The sequence below is a fragment of the Pseudorasbora parva genome, chromosome 5, assembly GCF_024679245.1.
Source record: "Pseudorasbora parva isolate DD20220531a chromosome 5, ASM2467924v1, whole genome shotgun sequence".
NCBI lineage: Eukaryota > Metazoa > Chordata > Actinopteri > Cypriniformes > Gobionidae > Pseudorasbora > Pseudorasbora parva.
In genome coordinates, this window is record NC_090176.1 from 36,528,852 (window position 1) to 36,542,549 (window position 13,698).

At 39.2% G+C, this 13,698-nt stretch overlaps 1 protein-coding gene across 9 annotated transcripts in view; it reads left to right on the forward strand.

The window, feature by feature from the left end:
- Nucleotides 1–13,698, forward strand: part of kdm6a (lysine (K)-specific demethylase 6A) — an 87,931-nt gene that overhangs the window by 58,458 nt on the left and 15,775 nt on the right. For 7 of the 9 annotated variants that reach the window (XM_067444115.1, XM_067444117.1, XM_067444114.1 and 4 more), the window contains 3 exons: nucleotides 10,341–10,395; nucleotides 10,827–10,861; nucleotides 12,060–12,153. In XM_067444115.1, coding sequence (XP_067300216.1) covers nucleotides 10,341–10,395; nucleotides 10,827–10,861; nucleotides 12,060–12,153 — 184 coding nt within the window. Of the gene's footprint in view, nucleotides 1–721; nucleotides 947–3,562; nucleotides 3,582–10,340; nucleotides 10,396–10,826; nucleotides 10,862–12,059; nucleotides 12,154–13,698 lie in introns of those variants that run through there. The other 2 variants (XM_067444122.1, XM_067444123.1) reach the window with 2 other exon arrangements.

Sequence of the window (13,698 nt, forward strand, 5' to 3'; positions counted from 1 at the left end):
TGTGATGTTCATGTACTGAACTCTTATTGTTTCACTATGGCAAATTTTTCATTCTAGGGCACCTTTAAAAGTAATATTTATTTGTACTTCTTATATTGTAGAGATGTATTTGTTTGTTTGCTTATCCTAGGTTGATTAGCAGGCTTATAATTAGCTCTTCCAGTCTCTTGGCTTCTCCTCTGGTCAGGGATTACAGTGCTGCAGGCTGTTTTTGGCAGGCCATAACTATTTTATAGCTCACTGAGTCACCAGTGAGTCTTGACCTATGTTATGTGATTTTTTTATTTATTTTTTGTTCAGCTTCACACTCTTAACTGTAAATACACTGGCGTATGGGTCGCTTATTGGCTTCTTCCTCTTTTTGAAAATGTTTCCCTTGTTCCCAACCTCTCCTCATCTCTTCTTGATGCCACTCCATCACAGTCTTAAGGGCACCAGACAGATCACTGAGCCTTTGGGCTATTGAGAATGCAGCTGTCAGTGTTCCAAGACTGATAACCATCATTTTGAATGGATATCAGTGAAGCTTTGTTTAATATTGTGTGCTGACTGATTTGTGAAATTCATGAGGTTTAACATTGAATCTTCTGTTGGACATAAATGTAAACATTGCACAAAATTGACAGTGATTGGTTGTTTTGCTTGCCAGTTAGACAGTCTCTTCCTGACTAAGTGGGAGGTTCTTAGATCAAACTGCAGAGTCTGAAGGCGTGGAATGCATTAGACATCCTCAACCATCTCTTACTCTTCAGGGTATTGTGAGCCAGAACAAGTGAGTAATAATAAGTCGCAAGAGCTGCATGTGCAGCACGTCGTCCCTCTGCTCTGGGGAACGGGTGGCAGAGGCTGCTCTTCGGCACCCTGTGTGTCCCACTTACGGGAACAAAGCAGCAGCAGTGCTCTCTACGCTCCCATGCAGCCTGTACTCCTTGAGCATAACCCTCTGGTAAGTGTCTACCTTAGGATTATGCCTGTGTTTTAAAACATTCTATCTATACCATTATCCGTCGTAAGTGCTGCAAAAACACCATGCTTTGTTTACTGCAGTGTCATCCTTTTTGACATTGCATTGACATAGATGGACTGATACTCGTCTATCAGCATTTTAATTTTTTCCTTCCTGCATGTATTATCTGTATTTTTGTTAGTTTCAATAGTGGCTAAAATTAGAACAAAATTATATTTTGTTAGCTTATTACTTATTACAAAAGCTTTTATAACTATTTTAGTTATGGCCAAATAAAGGTTAAGACCAATTACAAAATGACCATGTCCTTTTATTTCTCAGACAAAATTCTGCATATTTCATTTGGATATTTAAATGTATGTTTTATGTCAAATATTAACTCAATAGCAATTTTAAAATAAATAAAACAAACACCTGCTTCTGCAACAGCACCAATTTCTCCTTCAGTCTGTGGAATACATCCTTACACTGGTTTTTCTCTTGATGGAAAAGCCTGGAAATAATTTACTAAAGCAGAAAACAGCCTTGTCTTTCGATGTGAAAACAGTGCACCTTGTGATCCTTGTGGCAGTCGCCCTCGACGCCACAAGTGGGGCTGCAAGTCTGCCAGTCAGAGATTAGGTCTAATATCTTTATACATGCAGACTGAGGTGACTAGAGTGGTGATTATTAGTCTTTGAAAAGTCAAAATGCCGCCACACCTGATTTGAATGAGCCAATATAAACACTGTGCTTGCCGTCACCATGCTTCTGTTTGGTGGTGCGTGCACACAGGTACCCTTGTCCTCAACTTCCATATGAACTTCCATATCATTACTCTTCTTCACACCAGTGTGCATGCACAGTCCGTTATGCTAGCTACTACTTGCTCGTTGCTATCGTTTTACTGAGAATTGTTTTACTGAGAATACTTATGAGACTAAGAATTACCATTCAAAGTAAAACATTTAACAATTAACAATCTCAGCACTTGCATGCCAATGCATCATCACTGCTGTCAGTCGAAACAAAGAAAATATACAAACACACACCTATCCGGTTCATACAGATATCCTCCAGCAAACAAAAACACGGATTACTGGCCATAGCAAGCCCTTTGTGCTCAGCTGGTCTCCATTGACCAATTGCTTACTACACGTTTGCTCTCTCTATGGCTCTCCAATGGCAAGTAGATAATAATAATAATAATTATTATTATTAATTATTATTATTATTATTATTAAATAATAATTAATAATAATAATTTGTCTCTGTAGCCCAAGACTGGTTTCCCACTAAAGCTAAGCAGGGCTGAGCCTGGTCAGTACCTGGATGGGAGACCAAATGGGAAAACCAGGTTGCTGCTGGTAGAGGCGTTAGTGAGGCCAGCAGGGGGTGCTCACCCTGTGGTCTGTGTGGGTCCTAACACCCCAGTATAGTGATGGGGACACGATACTGCCAATGAGCACCGTCTTTCGGATGAGACGTTAAACCGAGGTCCTGACTCTCTGTGGTCATTAAAAATCCCAGTATGTCCTTCGATAAAGAGTAGGGGTGTAACCCCCGCATCCTGTCCAAATTTGCCCATTGGCCCCTGTCCATCATGGCCTCCTTATAATCCCCATATAATGATTGGCCTAATCACTCTGTCTCCTCTCCACCAATCAGCTGGTGTGTGGTTGAGTGTTCTGGCGCAATATGGCTGCCGTCACATCATCTAGGTGGAAGCTGCACATTGGTGGTGGTTGAGGAGATTCCCCCCCTTCTACATGTAAAGCGCTGTGAGTGTCTAGAAAAGCGCTATATAAATGTAATTATTATTATTATATTATTGTTATTATTATTATTATCGTGCCTGTAAAGGTCACAGTATATGCTTTCAACGTCCCTGCCGTTTAAAGCGTGTATCGCGATTCGTTTAACATCTCAACTGACGTAAATCGCCGCACATTTGTACTGGCTCCGAATGAATAGTTACATCCCTAATTATCAATGTTGAAATCAGATGTGCTGCTTAATATTTTTGTGGAAACAGTGGAAAAAATGTTATGACTCTAAAGTTAAAAAGAACAGCATTTATTTTAGATGGTTTTTTGTCACATTATAAATGTCTTTAGTCACATTTGATCAATTTTATGCATCCATTGCTAAATGAAGGTATTTTCTTGATAGGTACTGCAGCATGGGTTGCTGTTATTTCACTTTTTCTCAACATAAACCATGTAAAGATGCTTTGAGTGGCTTTTTTAATTAATTTTTTATAAAGAACTCGTCCTCAGAGCATGTTGGTTCCATAGAACTGTTGTAATGCCTGCTGATATGATGCACTGAATAGTCTACCTCCTCTTGTGCCTTTTCATCTTGTTTTTTCCCTATTCAATCCTGTCCCTATGTCCCGATTTCCTGCAGAGAGTGAAAGCTTACGGCAGGAGTACGGCAGCATGTCATCTCTCAGCTGCTGCTGCTGCTGCTCTCTTGAATAGTAATCAGTATTAGAGAGAGAGAGTGAGAGAGAGAGACACACTGGTAATCCTGCTGCATTATCTACTTGCCAGTGGAGAGCCATAGAGAGAGCGCAAACGTGTAGGAAGCAGTTGGTCAGTGGAGACCAGCTCAGCACAAAGGGCTTGCTATGGTCAGTAATCTGTGTTTTTGTTTGCTGGAGGATATCTTTATGAACCGGATAGGTGTGTGTTTGTATGTTTTCCTTGTTTTGACTGACAGCAATAATGCATTGGCATGTAAGTGCTGAGATTTGTTAAATGTTTTACTTTGAATGGTAATTTTTAGCAAAATTCTCTCTTGGTTACAATATTTTATTTTTCTCTTATTCTAAAATATGAATTTAGTGCCTCTGTTGGTTGTTTTCCGTTAATTTGGCTGTAATCAATTAGATGATTGTTTTATACTGGACAGGCAGACTGTAAATGTGGACTGTTGAAAGTCTTAAGTCCTTTTATAATCTGTCTTTGAGGTCTGTTCGCTGGACATCGGATTCAGGACATTGTATTGCATGGCTATGTTCCTCAGTTGTGGTTTTGCAGGTGGATGGGTTTCCTCTAGGTAACTCTGTGCTTTGACAGGTTTTAGCAGACACTTTGCTTTTGGGCTTGTTTCTTGGTATCCTGAGCAGCTGGTAGTTCATGTCAAAGGGTTCATGATTAGTGTTGTGATCATGCTGCTGCTCACAGAGGGTGTTTCTATGCCCATCTTTATATACAACAGTAGCTGTCTCGATGACTGCAAGATCACATTCTCTTGACCTTGCTGTTTCATCTCTTAAGCCAGAATAATTTGGTAGATATGTATGTGTAGGCATAAAATAATAGCAGTATAATAATGGCAACCATTGTCCCCACTTTCTCATTACTGTAATGCATTTTTTGTGTGCTATAATACAGTTAGTATTTAAATTTCAAATAACCATAGATTAAAATCAGTACAATTAACCAACAATGAGCAATATATTTTTAAGCATTTATTAACTTTTAATGTTTGTTAATAAAAAAATGTATGTTAGCTCAGTGTGTTAACTAACGTTAATAGATACACCTTTTTATTATTCATTAATTTATTAGGAAATGTTAAATTAACAGAACTAATAGGGGTGTGACAACCCTCATCTCACGAGACGAGACACGAGATTGGGTTCACGAGAATGAGACGAGGGGGGGTGAAATGCTGTTTCATGCATACTGAGCTTTTTACACTGTTAAAGACTTGGATTCCCATCCTAAACAAAGACAAAGTTTCAAAAACTAATGTTGGACGTTTGATGGAGTATTTCTGTGAAAAAATATTTTAAAATAAATAAAAAAATATTTCAAAAATACTCCTTCCGGTTTCTCACAAGTTTCGGAGAGTTTTTTCCGAGTATGGGTCGGCTTGACGTCGATAGAGCGGAAGGTCCTTGTGTGTGCCGTACGGGCTCTTCTCCCAGAGAAGAGCGTGACTAGAGCGAGAGAGGAAATGCACGCCCATAAACACTTTTTCAGCTGCAGATCCACTCGTCTGTGAACACTTAGGTCGTTATAGTCCGCGCCACTCTCCACTTTATTCCTATGGGTGACATCAAGCGACTTCAACGCTTCAGCACAGCATTCCAGGGAAGGCAGCGCTGCATTTGAACCGATTTGAACGCAGAAATGACGGGAAGCTTCACAACATCGCTTCTGTCGCATCGCAAAGTGGATCTCCACAGTCACTGCTGTCACAGGACTTCACCAAATCATACCAAAGAAGTGTGTTTTTGACGGAGCGATCCCCGCGATAAAGAAGAAAACGTTTTGCTTGCTACTGCTAAGGTTTAGTCACATACAATAGTCCATAAACCGAATCATGTCCTCATAAACTGCGAGTAAACCCACACAAATGTTGACAGGCCACTAAATACAGTACATACCACAGAGACGGACGTCCTGCTGTTTCTGTTTCTCCTGTTCAATTTATTTCAGCTTCCGAATGATTCTGGATCATATCTGTATTAGCTGAATCTGATCGATAGCCATGGGGTTCTCCACGCTTGAGGACGTCACTGCTTTGTGTGCACTCGTCATTCTTTAGCTCCGCCCACACAATATGCATCCAGGCGCTCCATTTTTTCCGAAAGACTCGGAACAGCCTATATTTCTTTTATAAATATAATAAATCTAAAGACTTTCGGAGACCTAAAGTGTTTCGGAGATATGAAGGATGCAATACTACTCTATAGGTACTCAAGATTGACATGAGATTGACTGAAACTGTGAGTGCCACACCCTTAGTGCCACACGCTCTCGTCACACCCTTAATAACTAACTAAAATGTTTAAATATTGTACAGGTATTGTTTATTGATAGTTCATGTTAACTAATGTAGTTAATGTTAACAAATAAAACCTTATTGTAAAGTATTAGCAAAATTGCATGTATACCAAAGCAAAACTAAATATAAAGTAAATAATATATTGAAACATTAGCATGTAACCTTTCAATGTTGTTAAATTAAATGATCGTTGCATTAAATCAAATGAAAAATTAGTAATAAAATGAAAAACAAAGAAGTGCCTTACAGCTAACAACATGTGGAAGTTCTTTTGGACTTACTTGATGCACAGATCTAGTTCCATCTTTTGATAAGCTTGTCAGTCCCAACTTTGCCGTGTGTACTTGCGAGCATGAAAAAGAAAACATTTAAATTCTAAAATGTTTATACAGAAACCAAGCAAATAGCACAGCGCAAGCTCGCTAAATCAGTTAGTTCCCATTATAATAAAAGAAAATCTGTCTCTACTCTACAATGAATCTCTTATTCATGTCTTGTTTATACTTTGTTGGTTATAACAAGACAATTTGTAAACATGCAGAACTAGCGCACATTCTGGAGTATTGAACGAATTGTGACCAACTTAAACGTCTCTCTGCCATTTGCTTTCTCACACTCTTTTGAAAGCAGTCACCTATTTGCAGTTACCGGGTTGACCTGGTGTTTAGTACTACCAGTGTCATTTAAAAGTTGTTGTTGCAGCCCTCAACTGATGTTGATGTTGACATGTGTTTGGTTCTGAAGCTCCATCCTCCACCTATCTTGCAATCACAAAGTCAGTAGTGTTTCGGCATCCGGGTTGCCAGCTCTGCTCTAGTTACCACAGCTGCAGCTACAGATTCCTGCTGGATCCTGCAGCCAATTTGGCAGCAGCCTTTAGTCATGGGGGAGAGGCAGAGGGGATACACCGCTACAATCATTTGAAAGTGATTGCAGTACCAGTTTTGGCCACAATCTTACATACACTTCCTTTAAGAAAGCCCGTTGGCAGGCCAGTGATATGTTTTGGTAGCCCATCGGAAAACATAGCCCTGGGACGTTGGGCTTTGTGAGCCGTGGCCAATATATGTCCGAGTCTGATCACGAATTGCTCATTGAACCAACAACACCTCAAATAAAGGATTCTCTAGCCTGTGACCGCATGCTAAGTAGGCCTGTCAACGAATATTCTAATTTCGAATATATATTCGAATAGTTTTTAAAAAACGAATTTCGAAGGTGGAAATTAATATTTGAATTTAAAAAAAAAAAAAGTGGGGGAAAAATGCCTGCGGTAGTAGAGGCGTGGCTGTCTGCTTTGCGAGTGAGCATGTGCATGGGAGGGTTCATGGGCAGGTCAAAGGAGTCGTACTGACAGGCACAGTGTCAGTGCTGAATGTTGACACGTCTTGCATGGAAGATGGCAGAAAGTGCAGAGCCCAAAGAAAAAACTGCAGCAAAGAAACCGTTTTTTGTGTGTGTGTGTGTGTGTGTGTGTGTGTGTGTGTGTGTGTGTGTGTGTGTGTGTGTGTGTGTGTGTGTGTGTGTGTGTGTGTGTGTGTGTGTGTGTGTGTGTGTGTGTGTGTGTGTGTGTGTGTGTGTGTGTGTGTGTGTTTTTTTTAACCCAAAATCTAAAAAGCCATGTCTGGAAATACTGAAAATGTTGAGCCGTGAGATAAAGTTGTATGCAAGCTATGTAAGATACAGTTAGCATACCATGTAGGGCTGGGTTTCGATTCAAATTTCAAGAATTGATTCGATTCCGATTCTTAAGATCTTGAATCGATTATCATTATTCTATTCGATCTGATCTGATCTTCGAGATTTAGATAAGTGTTTTTGAAGGAAGCATTTTTTTTTCAGCTGTTACCTGAATTACTGGACTGTAGTTATGCAACATATTGATACTATTATTATAGACATTCAACTGCAAATTAATGGAGTATTGATGGTTGTAAAAAACAATCCCCCTTCCAGGTTGCTCTAGTCAGCGATCGCGCGCTGTGGAGCGAGCGCGTGCTGTCATGACAAGGTAGCATTACAATTTCCTTGGCAGTAAGAGCGTGTTGCAGTGAGAACGGTTGTGTTCTTCAGCACTGTTACGGCGGTATAACGTTAGTGATGAGAGCTTTGGCTTGAGTTTGTTTATCTACTCCAGTATTCCCTGTCCGCAGTGTTTCTGGAGTTTTCAAAGCTTCCATGTTCGTTGTGTTAATGTCCTTCCACCTCGCGCACATGCGTGAATTCAAAGACGCGGCAAATTAAAATTCAATGTAGGCCTATTATTAAATCGATCCTCTGAGTTACGGATCGATCTTTAGAAATTAATATGAAAATCGATTCAGAATTAGTGAATCGATTTTTTTCAACACAGCCCTAATACCATGCCTCATTTTATTTAACATTAAACAGAAACATTACTAAAGTGTAGGCTACTGTTCTGACTGAATAGATATTGCATGAATAAAGGATAAATGCACTGCTTTCACTGGTGTGATTATTTATTGTTTCATGTCAAGGAAAAGTTCCATGTTTACCACAGAACAGCTCGCTCGGAGCATTCAATATGCTGTAGAACTTAAATTAATATTGATAATATTTGTTTCAATCACTGAATGAAGCGTGCCCTTCAAATGTCACGTCAAGAGATAATATTAGCATGAACTGGTCATACTCAATTCTAGTCAGAAAATGAGTCTGATACTGCTCCTTTGGGCTGTAATTATGGGGGCCGTGTTTCAACTGAACCAGACAAGACCTCAATTGGATAGACTTACAACCAATCAGAGCAACGGAGTGATGCATAACTTTAGTGGTCAAATGTCAACAGAACTCAACTGCACTGTTTTGCCAAGTCTGCGTTTTTTTCCCCACAGGTTTTCTGTGTCCGCGGGTTGAAGCGACCTCTATTATGTGATATATAGGCCCAGGAATGCAAATTTTAGCAGGCAACCTTGCCAAAATAACACCATTTAACCCCCCAAATGGAACTTCATTAAAGCTATACTGTGATATTTTCCCCCATCTAGTGGTGAAAAGCTATATGACCATCCAGTGAATAATAGTTTCTGTTCCTCTCAATTCCGATTTCGTTTTAACTCCAACGGTGGCTGATTTAGTCCAAAATTAACATGGCAATCCCCCTCTTCACATTCGACACGGTGCCATCGAGTGTTAAAACGCGAAAGGCAAAGCTTAAATTTACGGGTAATGTACTTTCAAGATGGAGGGGCAACATGGCGACCGGCATTCGAACCCCTCACCCGTATGTATTTTCAGTGGCATATTATAAACTTACAAGAATACTTTATTATGTGAAAGAAGTAAATATACATTAATGAGCACATATATTTTTGAAAGAGCTAAGTGTTTTTAGCTAAGAATAAACAAAAAAAGTTACACAGTGTAGCTTTAAAAATAAAGTTCAACCACACATTCCTAATATTAGGCTCTGAAGGTAGCTTATGCAATGACTGTGTTCTTCCACAAACAGGAATAGCGCATTGTCTTGCTATCTTCTTCAGCTTGTTTATTGCTGCTGGCTTACGTGATCAGATAAGTTCGATGGGGATACTGAATTACACATGCTTATTATTCTGTAGAGGCGGTGTTTCATCAGTCGATGACTTCAAGATGCGAACATGATCGTTTTCTAGGCCTGGTGTCTATACAAGTTTTTCTTTGACTAACAAGGAGTTTTAAGCTCTGAAACTTACAGGATAATCTTATATTACCATGACCTTTTATATATCAAAAGCTCAAGGCAAAGTTTATTTCTCAATTCATCACCCCTTTAAAAATAAAGTTAATTCATGCATTCATAAAATTGGATGTTTATTCATTGTGTGGCGGTACAGAATCGGGCATTTGTCTTCAGTTAAGGCGGTGTTTCAACACACTCTGACGTCACACGGAGGCACATTCCCAGACCAAGCGTTTGCTGAGCCAGATGTTAATAACAGCTTTTCTTTTCTTTGACTAACAAGGAAGTTTTCAGCTCTGAAACTTACAGGATATTCTTATCACATGGCATTTTATATATTATGACATTTTATTTATCATAAGCTCAAGGAAAAGTTGATTACTCAATTCATGACCCCTTTAAGACATCTGGGCTTCACAAGTTTATAGCTAGCATCCAAATGTCCAATGATCATTCTCACTAGATATGGAGTTTTTTTTTTGTTTGTTTGTTTGTTGATGGATGGAATTGTGATTTGAGGTTGTTTTGGGAAAACGGTGATCGATGCATGTCCTGACTTTCTGTCTATATTTTGTAATTGTTTTATTATAATGTAGCTGAATTTAGTCATATCTGTTTTAATAATGGATATTTGTGTTGTTATTCCCATTTGGCTCTTTCCATACTATTGGTGTAGCAGGTTTATTTTTGGACATATTACCTCATTGGTTCAAGAAGAATAAGCACTTTCATTGTAGCCATTTTTTATTATTCTTTATAGGATGGACTGTTGGTATTGTTTGGATGTAAAAATGTATTTGGTCATATCTAACAATAGGACTTGACAAAAAACAGAATGACAAAATTACCCAATTTCTTTGTGTTACTAACTATATCAAGTCTAATCAAACTTCTCACCTTGTCTTGCAGCATTTTCAGCTGGCATTGATTGACTCCACACCCTGCACTTTGTCTAAAGCTGAAAGTAAGTACCCTTCTAAGCATGTTCATTTTTATTAAATATCTTTTTTATGTTGCCAATTGCATTGTCACATTGTGCATGAGGGCTTTCAAAACAGACAAGGTGTTTTCAATGAAAAAGGTCGGCACATTAGATTTTTCCTCTTTCCATCTCCATCCTGACTGAGACTCCAGTTGCCAGGGAAACTGCATGACTAAATTCAGTCGTGTGTTGCCTTGCATATGGGCAGTAATGACATGCTTGAAGTGCACAAAGGGCAAGCTAATATTCTTCCTTCCCGGTGTCTGTACACCCATAATCTTATTAACGCTCCAGCTGAAACAGTAAAGACAAAGAATGCTGGTTTTATTTTTGACCTGCTGACAGAATTGGATGCACTGTTTCAATCAAAAAGGATTTGCAGTGTTGATCAGTTCCTCTTTTTGTCTCCACAGTTCAGTTCCACATCGCTCATGTATATGAAATTCAGGTGAGTGTTCTCCTTTTTGTAACGTTTTATCTAATGATACTGTTTCACTGATACTCTTTTTGAGGTATTATCTCCTATCTGTCCTGTATGATAAAGACTGCAACACTAGCCATGCTTCCTTTTACGGAAAAATTCGCAATATTTTCTGAATGTTGATAAAAACTTTTGCGACATGACTATTTCCTTTAACCAATGTTATGCAACAACAACAAAACAAAAAATTACGTTATCACTATTTTTATGCTAACATTTGCTTCTCTGATTATTTGATCTTGCAACTACTTCTTCACTTGGAATTTGCAATTAAATATGATTTGAAAAACTTCCAGCACCCCACTGTTGTGGCCTGTAGACGTTGTAAATGACTGCTTGTAAAGGAAGCAGGCCCTAGAGGTGACAGGACAGTGTTGTTGGACCATTGGGTTTTCTTTTGCACACAGTTTAGTGCTCTTGCAAACACTCATGATTGATGGATTTGCTTCTAGGGTGCAACCTTGACTGTTTGTGTGTACAGCCAACCAATACCCACACTGCCTTTGCATTTTTGCCATGTTCTCTGTTGTGTGGCAGAGTCTTGTCATTCAGTCTGTTCTTTCTATTCAAGTAGGATAGTTCTTATCTACCTGGTCTTATATTAAATACATTTTTGATACAAGTTGTATTAAATCTCATACAAATTTGAAAACTTTACTATAACCAATGACTGCTGCACTAACCAACCAGCCAGTCAACACCTATGTTTTACAATGGGTTGACTTTATTGTCTACCACACACACAGATGAGATTGCTTTCATGTTGTTAGACCCTTGTGTGTTTGTAGTCGGGTTCCTCAGGTCTGTCGGCTATGGTGGTCAGCCATCAGCTCCAACACAGATCTGTGTCAAGGTTGCTAAGAAAACCAAACACTTATTCTGAGAGGGCTTCTCAAGTTACACTGATACAGAGCATGTCTGTGTTTGTCTGACTTGCTAAGTCTCGTCTGGCATGGACTGACCCTCCCCCTGTGTCTGTCTGTGTGTTTTTCTGTCTCCTCCTGCGTCCCAGTGTCTGGACTGGTCAGTGTCCAGTGTGTTTCCTCTCTTCCTGAGACGTACATTGTGGTCAGTCTGGTCAAACACAAAGGGCCTCGTCAGAGGGGCCATAAAAGCGCTGACCCTTATGTCTGTTAAAACATCTCTCCTCTCTGTTTGTCTACAGAAGAAATACCGCATCGCAAAGGAAGCTTACGAGAGTCTGTTACAAACAGAGGATCTCCCTGCACAGGTGAAGGCAACTACGCTCCAACAATTAGGTAAGTGTTTTACTTGCTTCCTGCTTTACAGGGTTCCCATAGTAATGGATTTTTTTAGGATTTGCATGCCTGTAATATAATAAAATACTGAAATTATGGAAAAGCCATGATTTTTGTCATCAAATATTTTTCCGGTTATGCTCTGCTATTAAATATTTAATAAACTGGAAATTTCTGTAGAGTGCAGTGTTTATAAAAGGATTTTAAGAATCCCTATTAAGTAATCACAAACTGCTTGGAAAGTTATAAAAATTAATTAGTCAAAGTTAGAGAACCATGGCTTTATTCAATAGTATGTTTATGTAGATTTGTTGTGATTTTTATTTTTTAGCTAGTCAAATAATTAAACATTCACATTTTCTGCACAAAATCTAAATTTGAATGTGGAAAAATGTCCCGAATATAGCAAAAACAAGTTTTAAAATAGAAAATTGTTAGTAATGGTAAACACAAATAGGCAATTTATATATATTATATATAAGTGTGAAAAAAAGAGGGCAGGAATTTTTGTAAGTCACACTGATGTCTGTGAAATTCTGCAACGCAGTTCTGAAGATGTGTAAGGGGGCACATTTTTAAATAATTGTAAAACCTTTAAAGTAAGATTATATCAGGTTTTTGAATAACTTTTCAATTTAGATAATTGTTAATGATGATAAATTAGTGTTTAGACAATCCACACTTGGGTATTACATCATGCTCTCTCTGCAAAAGATGTTTGTGCTGTTCTCAATAACACCATCCCCAAATGTACTTTCCAGGTTTTGTCAAATGTGTACCAGTTCTCCGGGGCATGCAAATTTGCTAGATGCATGTGCTTATGTTAAATGTGCAAATTGCTTTTGGGATTCTGTTGTGTGGTTAGAAATCTGAGCTAAGGCTACTCTGTGAACTGGAAACTGGCCTAAATGATCAAAGCTCTCCAGGATTGGGACTTTCTGTGTACTTTGAGTAGAAAGCATCAAAAAGTAATGAAATAACAATTTAAATGATTGTCGAAGTGGTGAGTTGTGAATTCTCAAACACCAGCTCCTCGTCACTCGAAGCTTTCTTTTACCAGTCCAAAAAGAAAGGGAAAAAAGAACTGCCATAAAACCATTGCCACGTTGCCCCTGCAATTGTCAGCAATGGTCTGGTTGCTGTAGTAACGGGTCCCGGGTGCAGGCGCTTGCCACAGGTGTTAAGAGCTCGGCTGGGATCAGTGCCTAGGAGAACCCAGGCCACATGGGGGAAGTTCTTTGTCTGCACACTGTCTCGTTCTCCTTAACAACCTCTGGCTGGGTGGGAATTATGAGGAGAGGGGCTGTTTGGACAGAGCCATATCTACTGAGACCTTTTGAAGCGGCTGGAGGTAGTAGACCCCCCCACCCCCACCCCCCGATCCTATCAACTCAACCTCATCTCCCCACCCTACCCTGAAGACAACACTCAAACCATTTGCTCCTTTAAGCATTAGGGAAACAGCCTCCACAGCACACCATGGCTTAGTGTTGGGGGGAGCCAGTGTTTTGTTATTGATGGTGTTCCAGTTGTTTTGTTAAGAAT